The sequence below is a fragment of the Dreissena polymorpha genome, chromosome 10, assembly GCF_020536995.1.
Source record: "Dreissena polymorpha isolate Duluth1 chromosome 10, UMN_Dpol_1.0, whole genome shotgun sequence".
Taxonomy (NCBI): domain Eukaryota; kingdom Metazoa; phylum Mollusca; class Bivalvia; order Myida; family Dreissenidae; genus Dreissena; species Dreissena polymorpha.
This window is the reverse complement of record NC_068364.1, coordinates 74,331,154-74,356,369: the sequence shown is the minus strand read 5'-3', so window position 1 is coordinate 74,356,369 and position 25,216 is coordinate 74,331,154. Positions and strand designations below refer to the sequence as shown.

Sequence of the window (25,216 nt, the reverse complement as noted above, 5' to 3'; positions counted from 1 at the left end):
GTGGGGATATACGACACGACGCCCAATATGTCGACCAGTAAGTTATAATGTTGTAACTGTGTAATTTGAAGTAATTAAATTTATGTTTGTTTGGGCCATTGTTTGTAAATTTTAAATTAATATGTTTTTTGTGTTAAAAGTTTCTTGTGTTTGTGGATAATGAACTTTTTCTTAAAAATTGAAAGTACTTAAAGAAATAAATATTTAACGCCACACTTAATTTAAATTTCCCAATACTTTGTTTACACAATTTGTACGCTCCCACAGATTTGGGGCATAAGGCATAGCACTTTTATCCCACTTTTACAGCGAAATCGGTTGATTAAAGCCCCGTTTATTAAATTTCATCTATAATCAACGGCAAGGCTATAATCAATGGCACGAAATGACGTCATCAACTGCCGAACCGGGACTACTTTTTCCCCACGCACCTCGTCGCCTGTATTTGCCAAGTGCATCAATAATAAAAACAATCTCAAATGTTTGTCAATCTTAATGACCTTTAAACAAAGGAAAGTAGCAAAAAAACGTGTTTTTTGTCATTTATTGTCATTAAAACCTAGTATAAGGTAAATTTAACACTATGCAAATAGGTTCTGTTGTTGTTGCTCCCCTTTGAAGAAGTCAGTTCGAGTTGCTCCCCTTCGACCGTAGAAAACAATCGTCTGGACCAAGAAATCCTGAGTTAATTTACAAGCTGCTCTCGGATATGCGTCCATCTGATTTTTCTTCAAAGCATCTTTTCTACCTGGCAATACGCACAAATGACACTGCATCCCGGTGATTCTTGCGTCAACAATTGGGTGTCAACAAGTTAGGTCAGATGCTGAAGGCCATGGCAAAAGACGCCGGCTTTCTCAAGCACAAGAGTCTGAAGAGAATAATGAACCACTCAGTTCGCAAATTCCTGGTCCAAAAACTTCGAAATGCAAACATTCCACCCACTGAAACCATGGCCATAACAGGGCACAACAAGAGCACCGCCTTGCGGGTGCAGACCGCTCATCTATTTTCTTTTTAAAGGTGAAGGGACTCTCATTTTCAATCACAAAGGAGGGAGGAGTGGAGTGAAGAGGGGTGTATAGTGTGGGGTTGTGGACATTTATTACATTATCTTCCAAAAAAGCGAGAAAAAAAAAAAAAAAAAAAAAACGCGGGGGGGGGGGGGGGGGGGGTGGGGGTTGGGTGCGATGGTTGGACGGTATTTCATACATAACCGTTTAAAAAAAAAATGGGGGGGGGGGGTATAGTGTGAGGGTGTGGTGATAATTTGTGAGATGATCTTAAAAAAAAAAAAAAAAAAAAAAAAAAAAAAAAAAAAAAAAAATTGGGGGGGGGGGGGTGGGGTGGGGGGGGTGGGGTGGGGGTATAGTGTGAGGGTGTGGTGGTCATTTGTGAGATGATCTTAAAAAAAAAAAAAAAAAAAAAAAAAATTAGGGGGGGGGGAGGGGGGGAGGGGGGGGGAGGGGGGGGGAGGGCATGGGGGATGGTTTGGGTGAAGTCTATTGTGGTATGTCAGGTAAGAGTAGTTTCATCAAAGTATCAATCAAATCTAATCATAAATAAAGAAGTTATGGCAATTTTAGCAAAATTTAATAATTTGACCTTGAGAGTCAAGGTCATTCAAAGGTCAAAGTAAAATTCAAGTTGCCAGGTACAGTACCCTCATGATAGCATGTAAGTATTTGAAGTTTGAAAGCAATAGCCTTGATACTTCGAGTGGATCGAAACACAAAATTTAACCATATATTAAAAGTTACTAAGTCAAAAAAGGGCCATAATTCCGTAACAATGACAACCAGAGTTATGCAACTTGTCCTTTTACTGTACCCTTATGATAGTTTGTGAGTGTTCCAAGTATGAAAGCAATATCTATGATACTTTAGGGGTAAAGTGGACCAAAACATAAATCTTAACCAAATTTTCAATTTTCTAAGTATAAAGGGCCCATAATTCCGTCCAAATGCCAGTCAGAGTTACATAACTTTGCCTGCACCGTCCCCTTATGATAGTTCATAAATCTTGCAAGTATGAAAGCAATAGCTTTGATACTGTAGGAATAAAGTGGACCTAAACACAAAACTTTATCAAATTTTCAATTTTCTAAGTATAAAAAGGGCACATAATTCTGTCAAAATGCCAGTCAGAGTTACATTACTTTGCCTGCACAGTCCCCTTATGATAGTTAGTAAGTGTTGCAAGTATGAAAGCAATAGCTTTGATGCTTAAGAAATAAAATGGACCTAAACACAAAACTTAACCAAAATTGTCAATTTTCTAAGTATAAAAAGGGCACATAATTCTGTCAAAATGCATGCCAGAGTTATCTAACTTTGCCTGCCCAGTCCCCTCATGATAGTAAGTAAGTGTACCAAGTTTGAATGCAATAGCATTGATACTTACTGAGAAAAGTGGAACTAAACGCAAAACTTAACCAAAATTTTCAATTTTTTAAGTATAAAAAGGGCACATAATTCTGTCAAAATGCACGCCAGAGTTATCTAACTTTGCCTGCCCAGTCCCCTCATGATAGTAAGTAAGTGTACCAAGTTTGAATGCAATAGCATTGATACTTTCTGAGAAAAGTGGACCTAAACGCAAAACTTAACCGGACGCCGACGCCAACGCCAACGCCAACGCCAACGCCAACGCCGACGCCGACGCCAAGGTGATGACAATAGCTCATAATTTTTTTTCAAAAAATAGATGAGCTAAAAATGTCCAGTCCAATTATTCCAACATATCTGTTGAACAGCAGCAAAAGTGTTCATTCTTGCTCAGTCCAGTAAATGTAAAAATCCAACAGATTCCTCTTGTTCACCTTCATGCACCGAAACTGTAGCCGAAATGCGGACTAGACAACCACTGTCTACCGTCGAACAAGTTGATCTTGATGTTCGCCCCACCCAGTCACTTCACCAGCAAATGTCTCTCTAGTTCGAACAACTTTGCCTCACAATTCTTTTGTGCTACTTTCAACATTCAAAATGTTAATGTATATAATTAGCTTAAATCCAAGTAATCTTTGTTATTTCGTCACGAAATAACCACATATTATAACAAAGAAGCAAATATTGTGCACCTCGTGATCGACTCGATAGTTTGATATCGAAAGTGAATTGTGTGTGGTGTTAGGCTACGTTGTAAACAAATGTAGTTCCTTGTATATAACAACTTAATGTCATATTTATATCATAAAACTTAAAGGTTTGCAATTCAATATGATTAAAATTGTAATTAATAACGCTCGACACGTTGTTACAGAACGATATTCTGATTAAAAAAAATGATTATTTGATCAGCGGTTATTTTGGAATGCGGAGTAATACACTGACCTTGGTTACACTTCAGTCATTATCAAAGTACGACAAACACTCATGAAAACTTATTTTGTTTAAATAAAAAAAGTTTACTGAATAAAAAGTGGGATAAATAGAATAATAGGTCAGTGTTGATTATAGATCAGGTTTATCATGCTCGGCACGAAAACGAAAAAGCACTCGCCAAGGCTCGTGCTTTTTGTTTTCTAAGCCTCGCATGATAAACCTGATCTATAATCAACACTAACCTATTATTCTCTATGTCCATCTGTACGTCTGCACAGAGTTGGGGCATTAGGCACAGCACTTGTCCTTCTGTATGTCTGAACAGAGTTGGAGGCATAAGGCATTGCACTTGTCCTTCTGTACATCTGAACAGAGTTGGAGGCATAAGGCCTTGCACTTGTCCTTCTGTATGTCTGAACAGAGATAGAGGCATAAGGCATTGCATTTGTCCTTTAGTATGTCTGAACAGAGTTGGAGGCATAAGGCATTGTACTTGTCCTTCTGTATGTCTGAACAGAGTTGGAGGCATAAGGCATTGCACTTGTCCATCTGTATGTCTGAACATAGTTGGAGGCATAAGGCATTGCACTTGTCCATCTGTATGTCTGAACAGAGATAGAGGCATAAGGCATTGCACTTATCCTTCTGTATGTCTGAACAGAGTTGGAGGCATAAGGCATTGCACTTGCCCTTCTGTATGTCTGAACAGAGTTGGAGGCATAAGGCATTGCACTTGCCCTTCTGTATGTCTGAACAGAGATAGAGGCATAAGGCATTGCACTTGTCCTTCTGTATGTCTGAACAGAGTTGGGGCATAAGGCATAGCACTTGTCCTTCTGTACGTCTGAACAGAGTTGGAGGCATCAGGCATAGCACTTGTCCTTCTGTATGTCTGAACAGAGTTGAAGGCATAAGGCATGGCACTTGTCCTTCTGTATGTCTGAACAGAGTTGAGGCATAAGGCATAGCACTTGTCCTTCTGTATGTCTGAACAGAGTTGAAGGCATAAGGCATGGCACTTGTCCTTCTGTACGTCTGAACAGAGTTGAAGGCATAAGGCATTGCACTTGTCCTACTGTATGTCTGAACAGAGTTGGAGGCATAAGGCATTGCACTTGTGCTTCTGTATGTCTGGACAGAGTTTGAGGCATAAGGCATTGCACTTGTCCTTCTGTATGTCTGAACAGAGTTGGAGGCATAAGGAATTGCACTTGTTCTTCTGTATGTCTGAATAGAGTTGGAGGCATAAGGCATTGCACTTGTCCTTCTTTATGTCTGAACAAAGATGGAGGCAAAAGGCATTACACTTGTCCTTCTGTATGTCTGTACAGAGTTGGAGGCATAGGGCAAAGCACTTGTCCTTCTGTTCGTCTGAACAGAGTTGGAGGCATAAGGCATTGCACTTGTCCATCTGTATGTCTGAACAGAGTTGGAGGCATAAGGCATTGCACTTGTTCTTCTTTACGTCTAAACAGAATTGGAGGCATAAGGCATTGCACTTGTCCTTCTGTATGTCTGAACAGAGTTGGAGGCATAAGGCATTGCACTTGTCCATCTGTATGTCTGAACAGAGTTGGAGGCATAAGGCATTGCACTTGTCCTTCTGTACATCTGAACAGAGTTGGAGGCATAAGGCATTGCACTTGTCCTTTTGTATGTCTGAACAGAGTTGGAGGCATAAGGCATTGCACTTATCCTTCTGTATGTCTGAACAGAGTTGGAGGCATAAGGCATTGCACTTGTCCTTCTGTATGTCTGAACAGAGTTGGAGGCATAAGGAATTGCACTTGTCCTTCTGTGCGTCTGAACAGAGTTGGATGCATAAGGCATTGCACTTGTCCTTCTGTATGTCTGAACAGAGTTGGAGGCATAAGGCATAGCACTTGTCCTTCTGTACGTCTGAACAGAGTTGGATGCATAAGGCATTGCACTTGTCCTTCTGTACGTCTGAACAGAGTTGGATGCATAAGGCATAGCACTTGTCCTTCTGTATGTCTGAACAGAGTTGGAGGCATAAGGCATTGCACTTGTCCTTCTGTACGTCTGAACAGAGTTGGATGCATAAGGCATTGCACTTGTCCTTCTGTATGTCTGAACAGAGTTGGAGGCATAAGGCATTGCACTTGTCCTTCTGTATGTCTGAACAGAGTTGGAGGAATAAGGCATTGCACTTGTCCTTCTGTACGTCTGAACAGAGTTGGATGCATAAGGCATAGCATTTGTCCTTCTGTATGTCTGAACAGAGTTGGAGGCATAAGGCATTGCACTTGTCCTTCTGTATGTCTGAACAGAGTTGGAGGCATAAGGCATAGCACTTGTCCTTCTGTACGTCTGAACAGAGTTGGATGCATAAGGCATTGCACTTGTCCTTCTGTATGTCTGAACAGAGTTGGAGGCATAAGGCATTGCACTTGTCCTTCTGTATGTCTGAACAGAGTTGGAGGCATAAGGCATTGCACTTGTCCTTCTGTACGTCTGAATAGAGTTGGATGCTTAAGGCATTGCACTTGTCCTTCTGTGTGTCTTGACAGAGTTGAATGCATAAGGCATTGCACTTGTCCTTCTGTATGTCTGAACAGAGTTGGAGGCATAAGGCATAGCACTTGTCCTTCTGTACGTCTGAATAGAGTTGGATGCTTAAGGCATTGCACTTGTCCTTCTGTGTGTCTTGACAGAGTTGGGGCATAAGGCATTGCTATTGTCCTTCTGTATGTCTTGACAGAGTTGGGGCATAAGGCATTGCACTTGTCCTTTTGTACGTTTGAATAGAGTTGGAGGCATAAGGCATTGCACTTGTCCTTCTGTGTGTCTTGACAGAGTTGGGGCATAAGGCATTGCACTTGTCCTTTTGTATGTCTGAACAGAGTTGGGGCATAAGGCATTGCACTTGTCCTTCTGTATGTCTGAACAGAGTTGGAGGCATAAGGCATAGCACTTGTCCTTCTGTACGTCTGAATAGAGTTGGATGCTTAAGGCATTGCACTTGTCCTTCTCTGTGTCTTGACAGAGTTGGGGCATAAGGCATTGCACTTGTCCTTCTGTATGTCTTGACAGAGTTGGGGCATAAGGCATTGCACTTGTCCTTCTGTACGTCTGAATAGAGTTGGATGCTTAAGGCATTGCACTTGTCCTTCTGTGTGTCTTGACAGAGTTGAGGCATAAGGCATTGCACTTGTCCTTCTGTATGTCTGAACAGAGTTGGAGGCATAAGGCATTGCACTTGTCCTTCTGTATGTCTGAACAGAGTTGGAGGCATAAGGCATAGCACTTGTCCTTCTGTACGTCTGAATAGAGTTGGATGCTTAAGGCATTGCACTTGTCCTTCTGTGTGTCTTGACAGAGTTGGGGCATAAGGCATTGCACTTGTCCTTCTGTATGTCTAGACAGAGTTGGGGCATAAGGCATTGCACTTGTCCTTCTGTATGTCTGAATAGAGTTGGATGCTTAAGGCATTGCACTTGTCCTTCTGTGTGTCTTGACAGGGTTGGGGCATAAGGCATTGCACTTGTCCTTCTGTGTGTCTTGACAGAGTTGGGGGCATAAGGCATTGCACTTGTCCTTCTGTATGTCTGAACAGAGTTGGAGGCATAAGGCATAGCACTTGTCCTTCTGTATGTCTGAATAGAGTTGGATGCTTAAGGCATTGCACTTGTCCTTCTGTGTGTCTTGACAGAGTTGGGGCATAAGGCATTGCACTTGTCCTTCTGTGTGTCTTGACAGAGTTGGGGGCATAAGGCATTGCACTTGTCCTTCTGTATGTCTGAACAGAGTTGGAGGCATAAGGCATAGCACTTGTCCTTCTGTACGTCTGAACAGAGTTGGAGGCATAAGGCATTGCACTTGTCCTTCTGTATGTCTGAACAGAGATAGAGGCATGAGGCATTGCACTTGTCCTTCTGTATGTCTGAACAGAGTTGGAGGCATAAGGCATAGCACTTGTCCTTCTGTACGTCTGAACAGAGTTGGGGCATAAGGCATTGCACTTGTCCTTCTGTACGTCTGAACAGAGAAAGAGGCATAAGGAATTGCACTTGTCCTACTGTGTGTCTTAACAGAGTTGGGGCATAAGGCATTGCACTTGTCCTACTGTGTGTCTTAACAGAGTTGGGGCATAAGGCATTGCACTTGTCCTACTGTGTGTCTTAACAGAGTTGGGGCATAAGGCATTGCACTTGTCCTACTGTGTGTCTTGACAGAGTTGGAGGCATAAGGCATAGCAATTGTCCTACTGTGTGTCTTAACAGAGTTGGGGCATAAGGCATTGCACTTGTCCTACTGTGTGTCTTGACAGAGTTGGAGGCATAAGGCATAGCACTTGTCCTACTGTGTGTCTTAACAGAGTTGGGGCATAAGGCATTGCACGTGTCCTACTGTGTGTCTTGACAGAGTTGGGGCATAAGGCATTGCACTTGTCCTACTGTGTGTCTTAACAGAGTTGGGGCATAAGGCATTGCACTTGTCCTACTGTGTGTCTTGACATAGTTGGGGCATAAGGCATTGCACTTGTCCTACTGTGTGTCTTGACAGAGTTGGGGCATAAGGCATTGCACTTGTCCTACTGTGTGTCTTGACAGAGTTGGGGCATAAGGCATTGCACTTGTCCTACTGTGTGTCTTGACAGAGTTGGGGCATTAAGCATTGCACTTGTCCTTCTGTGTGTCTTGACAGAGTTGGAGGCATAAGGCATAGCACTTGTCCTTCTGTGTGTCTTGACAGAGTTGGGGCATAAGGCATTGCACTTGTCCTTCTGTACGTGTGAACAGAGTTGGAGGCATAAGGCATTGCACTTGTCCTTCTGTACGTCTGAACAGAGTTGGAGGCATAAGGCATTGCACTTGTCCTTCTGTATGTCTTGACAGAGTTGGAGGCATAAGGCATTGCACTTGTGCTTTTGTATGTCTGAACAGAGTTGGGGGCATAAGGCATTGCACTTGTCCTTCTGTGTGTCTTGACAGAGATAGAGGCATAAGGCATTGCACAATGTGTCAAGAGGATAAGCTAAAGCTGTCTTATTTTGGATTGCAAAAAACCTTCAAACATTTTGTTTGCAAATATGTTTTGAATGTAAGTTTCTTTTGGAATTTCAGAATGAGACGTAACCAGTTACGAAAAGAACAATTAGTTGAATATTCTGCAAAGATACCCAACAGATTTTCAGTAAGTGAACATTTTGACATCAGTTCTCGTCTGCACAGGCTAATCAGTGACGACACTTTTCGCTTTTAAGGTATTTTTAGTTTCAAGGAAGTTCTTACAGAAAATCAAGTTTAGGCGGAAAGTGTCGTCCCTGATTAGCCTGTGTGGACAGCACAGGCTAATCTAGGATGACACTTTATGCACATGCATTAAGCCCAGTTTTCTCAGAATAAGGCTCATATAATAACCATAGACAATATAAAGCTCTTACTCCCTCTATAGAGGTGAGTGATGTGTTTGTCTGTATATAATATGGCGGAATATTAATAACCTAAAAAAACACATGGTTTGATGCTTATTGTCCCCTACCAGTTTCACCGGAGGGGACTTATTTATGGTTTGTGCTCTCTCTGTCTGTCTGTCAGTCTGTCTGTCCGTCACACTTTTCTGGATCCTGCGATAACTTTAAAAGTTCTTAATATTTATTTATGAAACTTGCAACATGGATAGATTGCAATATGGACATTATGCACGTCATTTCATTTTGTTCCTACGTCAAAAATTGTGATTGTGATCTCTGTGTATAAGATCATTTCATCACTTAATTTGTGATAATGTGAAATATGTATATTATGACTACTCATGAAAGGACTATAAATCTTACAGTGAAATCAACAAATATCCACTTATTATTATAACTATGAATATAAATCATAGAAGCTCTATCACAGTATATCATATGAATTTAAATCATAGCCCTATCACAGTATATCATATGAATTTAAATCATAGTAGCCGTAACACAGTATATCATACCTTTATGCTTAATTTTGAACTACAGATATCACAATAATTGTCCTACATCTAAATATAGGAGTTCTGCTCTGTTACTTGTATATGCCTAATTTTAGAAATATATGAATTACTTTAACCCTTTCAGCGATGAAACCGAATTTTAAAGGCCTTTGCAAACAGTTTGGATCCAGATGAGACGCCACAGAAGGTGGCGTCTCATCAGGATCCAAACTGTTTGCTATTCTGATAGTATTCTTGGAAATAAAATCGAAGAAAATGCTAATTTTAGAAATTCAGCAGACAACATTTTAGCAGACGACAAATTTCCCAGCATGCAAAGGGTTAATTTACAACATGAAAAAATGATATTGAACGTGTTCAAACTTGTTGGTTGACCTACATAATAATCATAAGGATAATGTATTTGTCATTGTCATGTTGTTTTTTTCAGTCAGTAGATTATGTAGCACAGTGGTGAGCTGAAAAGGACACAACAGGCAAACAAACCCAGTTTCCTTGGAAACAGATTATAATGGAGAAAATTATTTTCTGCAGTACGTCGCTCAAAAATGTTCATTTATTTCTAGATATTTGCTAGGTTATTTTTTTCTTGCATTCTTTTATACTACATTACCTTATTTCAAATAGTATTGAATAAACTCCTTTAACCGTTAAAATATTGTTATTTTATTTTTTGCACCATTTGGACATTTTTGGATTTTATTAAAAAGCAAATCCTGTTCATGACTTAATTAAAGTTAAGAATCATTGTATTGTGAAGTAATGTATAATGTAATGAGATATGTTTTCATAAATGAAGATGAAAGGGAACAACTAACCAAATCAATGGGAATTCTATTTAATTCTAATATTTTCAGTATTATATGTAGTCACTTCTCTGTGATATGTATTTTATATATTTGCTCACATATAAGATATACGTTATTGATTTATTGTTGATTATTTACCCCCAAAGTATCTTTGTTATTGTATAGTAAATTTAAGAATGGTCTATGTTTAAGTTTAAACTGTAAAACAAAACTTGAATCCCTGTGTGCCAGCAGATGTTTAACCCTTTCAGTGCTGGAACCGAATTTTGAAAGCCTTTGCAAACAGTTTGGATCCAGATGAGACGTCACAGAACGTGGCATCTCATCAGGATCCAAACTGTTTGCTATTCTGATAGTTTTCTTTGAACAAAATTGAAGAAAATGCTAATTTTAGAAATTCAGCAGACAACATTTTAGCAGACAACAAATTTCCCAGCATGCAAAGGGTTAAGCTAAAATAAAGATAGAATAAACTGATGTCCAGAGTTTTACATTAGATTACAACTTTTGTTAAATACTATTAAGCCAGTTTCAAGCAAGTCATTTTTGTCTCTAGTTTAATTAAAAGTAAATATCTTTGTTGTTTTTTTAATCATTTGGTATGTACACAGAATTTTATTTTGTTGGAATGTTTTACTGCCATGAGAAAAATGCATCTTATTTTGGAGTCTGTACAGTACTGTTAAAAACACAAGTTTGGTAATTTGCTGTTTGTTTCATCAGTATTATATTTATTTATATGAACTTACACTGTGTCAATATTCTTTTCACCCATTTCATATTACATACATTTTTGCCCTTTTTGTATTTGTCTCTTAGAAATCTTGCTTTGTATAAGTTTTGTATTCTGAATTGCTGTTATTCATCTTTGTTTCATAAATGTTGTGCAGTGTAATAAAATCCCAAAAATAACCAACATCTTTCTTTTTTCTGACATTTTCTTGTTTAAATTTTTTATAAAATGCACTGCATATATGCATATGGAGTGACATTGAGCTGATTATTATTCTCACAAATCAAGATTAAGAGTTCAACACCATTAACTCTTTCAGTGCTGGAACCGAACTTTGAAGACCTTTGCAAACAGTTTGGATCCAAACTATTTGCTATTCTGATAGTTTTCTTTGAAAAAAATCAAAGAAAATGCTAATTTTAGAAATTCAGCAGACGACATTTTAGACGACGATACATTTCCCAGCATGCAAAGGGTTAAGATGGAGTCATACAGCATTCCACTTATATGTTCGTACTTGTGCCCCGAAGCTTGTTTTGAACTACTGGCTGGATCTCAGTCAAACTTTCACAGTTGAATTACCTTGACCCTTTACCACTCAGAAACGCACTTTGACGCATTTGAAGTCCTTTAGAAAATCCTTTCTTAATATATCAAAGTTTGAAAGGCTTCATTTCATACCCTAAGATACTGATGGGTAGCAAACAGTACTTTAAAATTGATCATAAAAGTGATTTCAATATTATATTTTCTAGCGTTCAACTTATAGAGCTGGATTTTGAGATGAATGACATGTTCAGACTTTAAACGAAAAAAAAAACGGTGAACAAGAGGGCCTGAAAGGCCCACAGTTGCTCACCTGAGATTCAAAGGAACTGACCTGTTCTGTGCAGCCCAAGATGTCATTAGAACAAAATGTTCTTACCAACTTTCATGACTAGTGAACAACCTGGCAGCCACGTTTTTCTACAGACCTTAACCATTTTCATACACATCCAAGATGTCATTTAAACAAATATTCTGACAAAGTTTCATAAAGATTCATGAAGCCATATAAGGAAAAATGCCCAGCCCCTGGTGGCCATATTTTTCAAGCAACTGGAACCATTTTCGAACTTGTCCAAGATATCATTGGGACAAATCTTCTGACAATGTTTCATGATGATTGGACAATAATTACAGCTTCTAGAGTGTTAACAAGGTTTTACTATAGCCATATAAGGAAAAAAGCCACACCCCCTTGGTGTTGATGTTTTTCAACCAACCTGCATCATTTTTGAACTCGTCCAAGATATTATTGGGACAAATCGTCTGACCAAGTTTCAGGATGATCGAACAATAAATGTGGCCTCTAGAGTGTTAATAAGGTTATACTCGATCAATTTACAGCCATATAAGGAAAAATGTCCCGCCCCCTGGTGGCCATGTTGAAAAAAACAAACATTTTTGAACTCATCCAAGATATGATTAAGACCAATCTTCTGACCAGATTTCATGAAGATTGGACAATAAATGTGGCCTCTAGAGTGTTAACATTGTTTTACTAAAGCTGTATAATAGCCATATAAGGTAAAATGCCCCGCCCCCTGGTGGCCATGTTTTTAAAGCAACCAAATTCATTTTGGAACTCATCCGAAATATCATGAGGACAAATCTTCTGACCAAGTTTCATGAAGATCGAAAAATAAATGTGGCCAATGTTTTTCAACCAACCGGCATCATTTTTGAACTCGTCAAAGATATTGTTGGGATGAATCTTCTGACCAAGTTTAATGAAAATCAGACAATAAATGTGGCCCCTATAGTGTTAACAAGATTTTACTAAAACACAACCATTTTTTAACTCATCCAAGATATCATTGAGACCAATCTTCTGACGAAATTTCATGAAAATTGGACAATAAGCGTGGCCTCTTGAGTGTTTACAAGCTTACTAAAGCCATATACATGTATAGCCATATAAGGAAAAATGCCCTGCCCCCTGTTGGCCATGTTTTTAAAGTAACCGAAATAATTTTCAAGCTCATCCAAGATATAATTGGGACAAATCTTCTGATTAAGTTTCATGAAGATCGGAAAATAAATGTGGCCTCTAGAGTGTTAACAAGGTTTTACTATAGCCATATTAGGAAAAATGCTTGCCCCTTGGTGACCATGTTTTTCAACCAACCAGCATCATTTTAAAACTTGTCGAAGATATTATTGGGATGAATCTTCTGACCAAGTTTCATGAGATCGGACAATAAATGTGGCCTCTAGAGTGTAAACAAGATTTTACTATAGCCATATAAGGAAAATATGCTCCGCCCCTTGACAGCCATGTTTTTCAAGCAAACTTAACCATTTTGGAACTCATCCAAGATATTATTGAGACCAATCTTCTGACCAAATTTCATGAAGATGGACAATAAATGTGGCCTCTAGAGTGTTAACAAGTCAAACGTTGATGCTTCACGACCGACAAAAGGCAATCACAAAAGCTCACCATGAGCACATTGTAACATATATACTTTTGGTCCCCCTACCAGACCCAAATTTGAATGAAAAAAAAACACTGCCTTGTCAACTAGTTTTTTCCCCACTTATTCAAACAAGGCCTTGATGCACATTGTCTCAGATTTTATAAGAAATCAACCTTAATATTGTCAAGATAAATATTTAAACCAAAAGTCATTCAGACTTGATCAAAATACAGTGATCAAATGAAGTGACTTCTAAGAGTGGTAACAAACTTAAAAGTTCACAACTTATGACGCTGGGACAAAGGCTTAGCTAATAGCTAACCATGAGTAATGTGTGCTCAAGTGAGCTAAAAATTCTTATTTTGGTTTATTGTGTGGGTTTACAAAAACAATGCTTTCAAATATTATTTTATTTTTCAAATCAAATCCTTTCAAAACATAGATCACAGAAAGTAATGTTCCTACTATCAAAAGTAAATCATCAGGAATTTGTGTGTTTCAAAAACATAGATGTAAAAAGTCTATGTACTAATAAAAAAAACAGTCAAATAACTAGGTCATCTTTGAAAACACATCATTAACACTTAAAATAGCGTAGTACATAGGTCAAAAATAATATTATACTTAAATAATGAATAACAGGAAGTATTTGCAGTAACAAGTGCATACGATGAACATAACATATTCAGATGTCAAACTTAATTGTGCATACCAGTACTAGCATGATTTACATCATTTTCACTTTAAAACTTAAATTAACCCTTTTCCATTAATTTTTGGATAATGTTTTTTAACACATGTGTAGACCCATAGAAAGTTGAATTTGATTAAACACCTTTTTACTAGATACAAGTTTTAAAGGCTTCATTTCCAGCCCTTAGATGCTTGTGAGCAAAAAACAGCATAAAACCTGTTCTGGTTTTATGCTCAGGTTGCAAAAGTCATTTTCACTTTGCTTCTTATGGGGGAAAGGGGTTAACTTTCGACAAACATTGTTTCATGACAATATAACTTCATATTCATTAGATAGTTTTTACAGGAATTGTATTCAATATTTAGATATAATGAGGAAAACATTTTTAACCAAGAATATAATATTTATAGTTTTAACCAAACTTAATGTGCAAGCAACCAATAACTTTAAGGGACCTTTTCATGTTTTGTGTCATCAACCGAATGTACAGCACCGTTTTTCGTTGTTTAATGTTTTGCTAGGCAACAGTAATACTGAACATTTACCATGCTCTAAAATATCTATTATATCCAACTTTTGAAGATTTAAAAATCTGAAGAAAAAAAAACGATTGCATAATTAGTAGAGTTCTGTTGTTATGATTATACTTTGTGACATTATGAGGATTGCTTATTTAAAGAATAAACAACAACACTTTACTATGGGCTCGGATGGCCAAGTGATTTATCTGACTATTAATCCAACAGTCAGAGGTTCGAGTCCAGTTAAGGATCCCTTTTTTCTTTCTTTAATTTTTTTCTTGTGTTTTCACTGGAGCTATTTACTTTCAATGTTTACATAAATTTTATCAGTTTAAAGCATTTAATGACAAACTTCAGAACATGCCAAAATCAGTGAAAAGGTCCCTTTAAAGAAAAATGAACACCAAGGTGTGTACTGGTATGAAACCCAACTCAAAATTATTTATTAGAACTTGAACAGTTCAAATGCTTTGAGTTAAATCCATGCATGACTTAAATAGTGTCATAAGCACTGCATTTTGTATTATAAGATGCGTAGACAGGTATTATTGTCATACCAGACTTGTTAAAAAATACAAAAATACAATAACTGAATATAAAATATAAATACCTTAATAAATCTATGCGTATTCTTTACAAATTATGTCTGTTTAACATTCATTAATTACTAAAAAGATTTTTTTTTCAAAATAAAAACATTAACATTGTTTTTGTTTTTTTTAAGAACAAATGTTAAAAGGTACCTGAAGAGTATTTTAAATAAATGGCAGTTTATACACTAAGTAAATTCCAGTATCTGAAACACTAAATTTTGTTGTCTTCAGTTATATTAAATCTGGCAACTGATTTAAATGCTTGAGATGATAAAACACAATTGCCTTTTTCAGTAATTCTTGTAAAGTTGAGATCCAAAATGTTGCGTAAATTGTCAATAAAAAATGACCAATAAGAACTTGTATTCCTGCGTAGATGATGAACATTGGGGTTTCTTTTGTAGCATTAATCAACAGCTTCTGAAACGATAAACAAAATATTGCTTAACAATTTTTGGATAAATATCTGTAAAAGTGTTTTTGATTCCTATTTAGATGAGATGCACTACTGGTAGTTCACAGAAATACAAACCTTAGAATCCCTCATTAAGTTTTGGGTGCAACAACTTTCAAAGTTTTTAGTCTAAAACTTAGTCTTAACTAAAATATTTGACCAATTAGAATACCTGTAACATTTGAGCTTCGATCTCAATCGGTAAAATATTGATGATTAAGACAAAGGTAAATTTAAATTTGTTGTAGCCCATGGGCCTAGAATTGGTCTTGTTGAAGCTTATTAGGGAAATATTACGACACTGTCGATCCGTCCATCCATGGTTTCCGCATAATAATTCATTCCCTTCTGCTGTAGAGGTATATATCCTAATTAAGTCTAGATATAACCTTATGGAAAAAATTATATGAATTTAACCCATTTATGCCTAACGTCTAGAAAAAAGGCCTTGGCAAACAGCATAGACCCAGATGAGACGCTGCATGATGCGGCGTCTCATCAGGGTCTGCACTGTTTGCTGCTCCGAAGGGTTGCATTTCATGACTTGATTGTGTGAAGTTTAAGTTCAAGAATATAACAAGAACTGGGGCCCGCTTCAACTTATCATGGGAAAAATGTAATTTTGAAACAAAACACACAACTGATAACATAGGTAATGCAATGATTTTCACATTTTAAACATTATAGAAATCGATTTTTTTCAAGCATTTAAGAAAACATATTTTTTACATTTCTATGACAGTTAAGTGAAATTTCTCAGTATTTAACAGAAGAAGTAAACTTCAAAATACTTACCAGCTTCTGAATCTCCATCTTTCTGTTTCTGGTCTACGTTTGTTGTGTCTGAAAATACAAGAGTATCTGAACATGAGTGTCCATAATACATGTATATCGTCCCACTTGTCTCTGAAAATTAGTGTCCAAAATAGTTCCTCTTATGTTGGCTTGTCCAAACTTACTATAGTTAAAAAACTTTCGGCCATTAACTACAAAGTGAAGTGTTACTTCAAGAAAATATACAAATATTTGAGCATACATACATTAATGATGCTTTCAAACACATAAATGGAACGTGACAAAAATGATATGTATGAGTTTGTATATTGCATCATAGATAAAAGCGATGTAAAATAAAATTCATGAACACAATCATTATTGTTAAGAACACAAAACAACATAACAGAAATATGATAATTGTAGATGTCATGTAAAGCTAAAATGATAATTAATAAGGGAATAATCACATCAATTTAATTTCAATCTTGAAGGTTACAATTTTTGTTTAGCAACAACCATTACATGCACAATAAATACATTATCGGACACTTATTGCCATTTCATACCATATTTTATAATACTGCTGGACAATTGAATTATTTTTGTGCTACGAATCTTTAAATCCATACCATTGGAAAATAAATACATACATATAGATTTAATAAATCATGTGCTTCTTTCTGCAATATGTTTTATTTTTATTTTTTTAAAGATTATTTTTTATTTGTAAATGGAATATAATTAAGATTTTCTGGGGAGTTTTATAAATTTGTGCAATACAAACCACAGATAAATTGGTAGCTAAAGATTTGCGTAATGAAAAAATTCGTTAACACATTTAATAAAATATTACATGAAATGGCAACTCAGATCCTATATATGGTATACAGAATACATATGCTACATACTGGTAACACTAAACCACGTGCAAATAGTCTCACATGTAAACACTTCTAATTGAGATGGGTTTCTATATAACATCATAAAAAGAGAATACACTCATATATTAACATATTAATGTAATCTATGCACAGCAAAGAACAACACGAGCATAAAATGTTGTGAAATAGTAAAATATTATTTTCAAACACTTACATTCATTAACTACTTTTTGAGAAGAATAGTTTCCAATCAGATTTTTAACTCTTTCAGTGCTGGAACCGAATTTTGAAGGCCTTTGCAAACAGTTTGGATCCAGATGAGACGCCACAAAATGTGGCGTCTCATCAGGATCCAAACTGTTTGCTATTCTGATAGTATTCTTTGAAAAAAATCGAAGAAAATGCTAATTTTAGAAATTCAGAAGACATTTTAGCAGACGACAAATTTCCCAGCATGCAAAGGGATAAAATTATCCAATACTTTGTACAAGATCATCAAAAGCTGTGTTTCCATTACAACGTGTACACCACTTGACTTCTTTTCATCTGCCCACTATTAAATTATTTAATGTGCTATGCATCTTATTGAATTAAACAATTTAATTTTTTCATTGACTGATTGTGAGATAAGATAGTTTTCCATGAATCAGATGGGAAAAGATAACTGAGAATAGCAGTTTATTTAAAATGAACACTTAAAAAACAAGCATGGTACAAAATGAGACATGCAAATACAAACAGTTGACGTGCAAATATATGTACAAAAAGGAGCATATATCATAAGTTCATAACATAACACAATATATTGTTTAAACCAATATACAATGCATTACTCTAAGAAACCCAGTCCAACAGGTTGCAATATGTTTTATAACAAGGCAAACTTTCCTTTTACCCTTTCCCTCTCAAAAGCAAACTGAACATGGCAAACAGCATAAAACCAGAACAGCCTGCGAGTAACTCGCAGTATGTTCAGGATTTATGCTGTTTGCTGCTCATTAGAATCTAAGGGTTGGAAATTAAGCCTTTAAAACTTGAATCTAGTAAGAAAGGTCTTTAATTAAATGTTAATTTCTTAGGGACTACAAATGCGTAAAAATACATATCTTCATGTAAGTGGTGAAGGGTTAAACACAGGCCTATCCAAATGTCTGTAATAGTGTTAAGCAATGAGCAAACATAAAGGCAACAGACATATTTAACACGCCATTGTCTGTGACTAATTATTTGATTTTTTGGTAGTAATTTTGTATTGGCTTAACCATTTGATCTGGATTTCAAAAAAGTAAAGAATTGATTCCAGGTAAAAATAATATAAGAGGGAGAAACTGCATATCTAGTAAAATCAACCTTCATCTGCATTGCCTGACAACCTGTCTGGAGCAGCAGACAACTCTTGTTCTGGACTGGTAATCTGTACAGGACTGTTCTGACTGGTTACCTCTCTTGGGGAAGAGGGTTTGGTTCCCTGCTCATGAACGCTTGCATGGGTTGGAGACTCAGGGGAGCTTACTTTGGTTCCCTGCTCAGGTGAGCTTATTTTATTTCCTTGTTCAGAGGCTTTAGTTATCTCTACTTGCGAACTTCTATCAGCTCCAAGATCTGGTAAACTTTCATTAGTTTTCGGTGTAGGTGAATCTCCTTTTGTTTCCTTTTGTTCCTGATAAAGTGAGTTTTTTCTAGTTCCCTGGTCATGTGCACTATCTTTGGTTCCCTGCTCAGGCGAATTTTCATTGGTTCCCTGTTCAGAACTGCTATTTTTGTTCTGTTTATCTGAGTCCGTGCGGCTCATTTTGTGTTCTATTATAAAAACAGTGGCACATTTGTGTTAGTAAACCTAACTGTTAGTAGAATAATATTTAAAAAAATTAAATGGCAACAATACTCATATTATTAAGAATCAAATCTGCTGAATTTTATAACACACAGGTAACAAGAGTGCCAAACCGTCACAAATACGCCCGTTTGAAGGTTTTGGATAACTTGATAACTTTACCATGACCCATATTTGAACTTGACCTACATATCATCTAGACACAATTTCTGACCAAATTTGGTGAAGATCAGATGAAAACTACTTCAATTAGAGAGCGGACACCATGCTTAATCCTTGAAATGCACTAAGTGACCTCATGATCTAGTTTTTGACCCAGCATGACCCATATTTGAACTTGACCTAGATATTGTCTAGATACAACTTCTGACCAAATTTGGTGAAGATCAGATGAAAACTACATCAATTAGAGAGCGGACACCATGCTAAATGCTTGAAATGCACTAAGTGACCCTGTGACCTAGTTTTGACCCTGCATGGCCCATATTTAAACTTGACCTAGATATTGTCCAGATACAACTTCTGACCAAGTTTGGTGAAGATCAGATAAAAAATACTTCAATTAAAGAGCGGACACCATGCTAAATGCTTGAAATGCACTAAGTGACCCAGTGACCTAGATTTTGACCGGCATAGCCCATACTCAAACTTGACCTAGATATTGTCTAGATAAAACTTCCGACCAAGTTTGGTGAAGATCCGATGAAAACTATTTGAATTAGAGAGCGGACAAGCTGTGGACGCCGCCTGTCCGCTGCCAAGGTGAAACTATAATACGTCCCGTTTTTTTTTAAACGGGCGTATAATGACAAAAAGTAAAACATTCGAGCAACTGCAAAAGTACAGTTCAGCATGTCTTTGAAATAAAAATCTGGCCATGTGTTAACACAATTTTTTGTATCATGGTATTTCATGATAATCTGTTTTTACATAGATTTTATTTTGCTTCAAATGTATCAAAACAACTCTTTATACAATTATAGTTATTATTAATTTGTTTACATAATAAACGCAAAGGGTTTAGAAATAAAAAATAAAATGGAGTAAAATGTTTGATAAACATGGGCCTTCAAGTTGATGGATAAACATGATGGACAGGCAGGATAAACATGATGGACAGGCAGTAGGATAAACATGATGGACAGGCAGTAGGATAAACATGATGGACAGGCAGTAATAAATGATTCTTGCTCTGGAAAAATGGGTCTAAATGCAAGTGTGTAGTGTCCTCCCACATTAGCCTGTGCCATGTGTAAAGTGTCCTCCCACATTAGTCTGTGCAGTGTGTAAAGTGTCCTCCCACATTAGCCTGTGCAGTGTGTAAAGTGTCCTCCCACATTAGCCTGTGCAGTGTGTAAAGTGTCCTCCCACATTAGCCTGTGCAGTGTGTAAAGTGTCCTCCCACATTAGCCTGTGCAGTGTGTAAAGTGTCCTCCCACATTAGCCTGTGCAGTGTGTAAAGTGTCCTCCCACATTAGCCTGTGCAGTGTGTAAAGTGTCCTCCCACATTAGCCTGTGCAGTGTGTAAAGTGTCCTCCCACATTAGCCTGTGCAGTGTGTAAAGTGTCCTCCCACATTAGCCTGTGCAGTGTGTAAAGTGTCCTCCCACATTAGCCTGTGCAGTGTGTAAAGTGTCCTCCCACATTAGCCTGTGCAGTGTGTAAAGTGTCCTCCCACATTAGCCTGTGCAGTGTGTAAAGCGTCCTCCCACATTAGCCTGTGCAGTGTTAAGTGTCCTCCCACATTAGCCTGTGCCGTGTGTAAAGTGTCCTCCCACATTAGCCTGTGCAGTGTGTAAAGTGTCCTCCCACATTAGCCTGTGCAGTGTGTAAAGTGTCCTCCCACATTAGCCTGTGCAGTGTGTAAAGCGTCCCCCCATATTAGCCTGTGCAGTGTTAAGTGTCCTCCCACATTAGCCTGTGCCGTGTGTAAAGTGTCCTCCCACATTAGCCTGTGCCGTGTGTTAAGTGTCCTTCCACATTAGCCTGTGCAGTGTGTAAAGTGTCCTCCCACATTAGCCTGTGCAGTGTGTAAAGCGTCCCCCCATATTAGCCTGTGCAGTGTTAAGTGTCCTCCCACATTAGCCTGTGCCGTGTGTTAAGTGTCCTCCCACATTAGCCTGTGCAGTGTGTAAAGTGTCCTCCCACATTAGCCTGTGCAGTGTGTAAAGTGTCCTCCCACATTAGCCTGTGCAGTGTGTAAAGTGTCCTCCCACATTAGCCTGTGCAGTGTGTAAAGTGTCCTCCCACATTAGCCTGTGCAGTGTGTAAAGCGTCCCCCCATATTAGCCTGTGCAGTGTTAAGTGTCCTCCCACATTAGCCTGTGCCGTGTGTTAAGTGTCCTCCCACATTAGCCTGTGCAGTGTGTAAAGTGTCCTCCCACATTAGCCTGTGCAGTGTGTAAAGTGTCCTCCCACATTAGCCTGTGCAGTGTTAAGTGTCCTCCCACATTAGCCTGTGCAGTGTTAAGTGTCCTCCCACATTAGCCTGTGCAGTGTTAAGTGTCCTCCCACATTAGCCTGTGCAGTGTGTAAAGCGTCCCCCCATATTAGCCTGTGCAGTGTTAAGTGTCCTCCCACATTAGCCTGTGCCGTGTGTAAAGTGTCCTCCCACATTAGCCTGTGCAGTGTTAAGTGTCCTCCCACATTAGCCTGTGCAGTGTGTAAAGTGTCCCCCCATATTAGCCTGTGCAGTGTTAAGTGTCCTCCCACATTAGCCTGTGCAGTGTGTTAAGTGTCCTCCCACATTAGCCTGTGCCGTGTGTAAAGTGTCCTCCCACATTAGCCTGTGCAGTGTGTAAAGTGTCCTCCCACATTAGCCTGTGCAGTGTGTAAAGCGTCCCCCCATATTAGCCTGTGCAGTGTTAAGTGTCCTCCCACATTAGCCTGTGCAGTGTGTAAAGTGTCCTCCCACATTAGCCTGTGCAGTGTGTAAAGTGTCCTCCCACATTAGCCTGTGCAGTGTGTAAAGTGTCCTCCCACATTAGCCTGTGCAGTGTTAAGTGTCCTCCCACATTAGCCTGTGCAGTGTGTAAAGTGTCCTCCCACATTAGCCTGTGCAGTGTTTAAAGTGTCCTCCCACATTAGCCTGTGCCGTGTGTAAAGTGTCCTCCCACATTAGCCTGTGCAGTGTGTAAAGTGTCCTCCCACATTAGCCTGTGCAGTGTGTAAAGCGTCCCCCCATATTAGCCTGTGCAGTGTTAAGTGTCCTTCCACATTAGCCTGTGCAGTGTGTAAAGTGTCCTCCCACATTAGCCTGTGCCGTGTGTAAAGTGTCCTCCCACATTAGCCTGTGCAGTGTGTAAAGTGTCCTCCCACATTAGCCTGTACAGTGTGTAAAGTGTCCTCCCACATTAGCCTGTACAGTGTGTAAAGTGTCCTCCCACATTAGCCTGTGCCATGTGTAAAGCGTCCCCCCATATTAGCCTGTGCAGTGTGTAAAGTGCCCTCCCACATTAGCCTGTGCAGTGTGTAAAGTGTCCTCCCACATTAGCCTGTGCAGTGTGTAAAGTGTCCTCCCACATTAGCCTGTGCAGTGTGTAAAGTGTCCCCCCACATTAGCCTGTGCAGTGTTAAGTGTCCTCCCACATTAGCCTGTACAGTGTGTAAAGTGTCCTCCCACATTAGCCTGTGCAGTGTGTAAAGTGTCCTCCCACATTAGCCTGTGCAGTGTGTAAAGTGTCCTCCCACATTAGCCTGTGCAGTGTGTAAAGTGTCCTCCCACATTAGCCTGTGCAGTGTTAAGTGTCCTCCCACATTAGCCTGTGCAGTGTGTAAAGTGTCCTCCCACATTAGCCTGTGCAGTGTGTAAAGTGTCCTCCCACATTAGCCTGTGCAGTGTGTAAAGTGTCCTCCCACATTAGCCTGTGCAGTGTGTAAAGTGTCCTCCCACATTAGCCTGTGCAGTGTGTAAAGTGTCCTCCCACATTAGCCTGTGCAGTGTTAAGTGTCCTCCCACATTAGCCTGTGCAGTGTGTAAAGTGTCCTCCCACATTAGCCTGTGCAGTGTGTAAAGTGTCCTCCCACATTAGCCTGTGCAGTGTGTAAAGTGTCCTCCCATATTAGCCTGTGCAGTGTTAAGTGTCCTCCCACATTAGCCTGTGCCGTGTGTTAAGTGTCCTCCCACATTAGCCTGTGCAGTGTGTAAAGTGTCCTCCCACATTAGCCTGTGCAGTGTTAAGTGTCCTCCCACATTAGCCTTTGCAGTGTGCACATGCTTATCATGATGATAATTTCCCACTAAACTGGATTTTTGCATAAGGAGAGATTTCTTTCATGCAAAAAAAAAAACAATAAAAAGGTAAAGTGCCACCCGTATAAGCATGTGTGAACGGCACAGATTGATCTGGGACAAGACCTTACACCCATGTGTGGACGGCACAGATTGATCTAAGACAAGACCTTACACCCATGTGTGGAGGGCACAGATTGATCTAAGACAAGACCTTACACCCATGTGTGGACAGCACAGATTGATCTAAGACAAGACCTTACACCCATGTGTGGAGGGCACAGATTGATCTAAGACAAGACCTTACACCCATGTGTGGACGGCACAGATTGATCTGGGACAAGACCTTACACCCATGTGTGGAGGGCACAGATTGATCTAAGACAAGACCTTACACCCATGTGTGGACGGCACAGATTGATCTGGGACAAGACCTTACACCCATGAGTGGACGGCACAGATTGATCTGGGACAAGACCTTACACCCATGCATTAAGCCCAGTTTTCCTTATAAGCATGTGTGGACGGCCCAGATTGATCTGGGACAAGACCTTACACCCATGTGTGGACGGCACAGATTGATCTGGGACAAGACCTTACACCCATGTGTGGATGGCACAGATTGATCTGGGACAAGACCTTACACCCATGTGTGGATGGCACAGATTGATCTGGGACAAGACCTTACACCCATGCATTAAGCCCAGTGTGTGGACGGCACAGATTGATCTGGGACAAGACCTTACACCCATGTGTGGACGGCACAGATTGATCTGGGACAAGACCTTACACCCATGTGTGGATGGCACAGATTGATCTGGGACAAGACCTTACACCCATGTGTGGACGGCACAGATTGATCTGGGACAAGACCTTACACCCATGTGTGGACGGCACAGATTGATCTGGGACAAGACCTTACACCCATGTGTGGACGGCACAGATTGATCTGGGACAAGACCTTACACCCATGTGTGGACGGCACAGATTGATCTGGGACAAGACCTTACACCCATGTGTGGATGGCACAGATTGATCTGGGACAAGACCTTACACCCATGTGTGGACGGCACAGATTGATCTGGGACAAGACCTTACACCCATGTGTGGACGGCCCAGATTGATCTGGGACAAGACCTTACACCCATGTGTGGATGGCACAGATTGATCTGGGACAAGACCTTACACCCATGTGTGGACGGCCCAGATTGATCTGGGACAAGACCTTACACCCATGTGTGGACGGCCCAGATTGATCTGGGACAAGACCTTACACCCATGTGTGGACGGCCCAGATTGATCTGGGACAAGACCTTACACCCATGTGTGGATGGCACAGATTGATCTGGGACAAGACCTTACACCCATGTGTGGACGGCACAGATTGATCTGGGACAAGACCTTACACCCATGTGTGGACGGCACAGATTGATCTGGGACAAGACCTTACACCCATGTGTGGATGGCACAGATTGATCTAAGACAAGACCTTACACCCATGTGTGGACGGCACAGATTGATCTGGGACAAGACCTTACACCCATGTGTGGACGGCACAGATTGATCTGGGACAAGACCTTACACCCATGTGTGGACGGCCCAGATTGATCTGGGACAAGACCTTACACCCATGTGTGGACGGCCCAGATTGATCTGGGACAAGACCTTACACCCATGTGTGGATGGCACAGATTGATCTGGGACAAGACCTTACACCCATGTGTGGACGGCACAGATTGATCTGGGACAAGACCTTACACCCATGTGTGGACGGCACAGATTGATCTGGGACAAGACCTTACACCCATGTGTGGATGGCACAGATTGATCTAAGACAAGACCTTACACCCATGTGTGGACGGCCCAGATTGATCTGGGACAAGACCTTACACCCATGTGTGGATGGCACAGATTGATCTGGGACAAGACCTTACACCAATGAGTGGACGG

General features: G+C 39.4%; 2 protein-coding genes across 2 annotated transcripts in view; one reads left to right on the top strand and one right to left on the bottom strand.

The window, feature by feature from the left end:
* The window catches only part of LOC127848930 (uncharacterized), a 20,666-nt gene extending 9,667 nt beyond the window's left edge, over positions 1 to 10,999 (top strand). The window contains exons 3-5 of the mRNA XM_052381658.1: positions 1 to 37; positions 8,414 to 8,483; positions 9,709 to 10,999. The exon at positions 1 to 37 is cut by the window's left edge and continues 124 nt beyond it. Coding sequence (XP_052237618.1) covers positions 1 to 37; positions 8,414 to 8,483; positions 9,709 to 9,735 — 134 coding nt within the window. The 3' untranslated portion in view covers positions 9,736 to 10,999. The remainder of the gene's footprint in view (positions 38 to 8,413; positions 8,484 to 9,708) is intronic.
* Positions 11,000 to 15,496: 4,497 nt separating this feature from the next.
* Positions 15,497 to 25,216, bottom strand: part of LOC127849237 (outer dynein arm-docking complex subunit 4-like) — a 55,516-nt gene continuing 45,796 nt past the window's right edge. The window contains exons 16-17 of the mRNA XM_052381957.1: positions 16,340 to 16,387; positions 15,497 to 15,510 (exon numbers count right to left, since the gene is read on the bottom strand). Of these exons, the coding sequence (XP_052237917.1) occupies positions 15,497 to 15,510; positions 16,340 to 16,387 (62 nt within the window). The remainder of the gene's footprint in view (positions 15,511 to 16,339; positions 16,388 to 25,216) is intronic.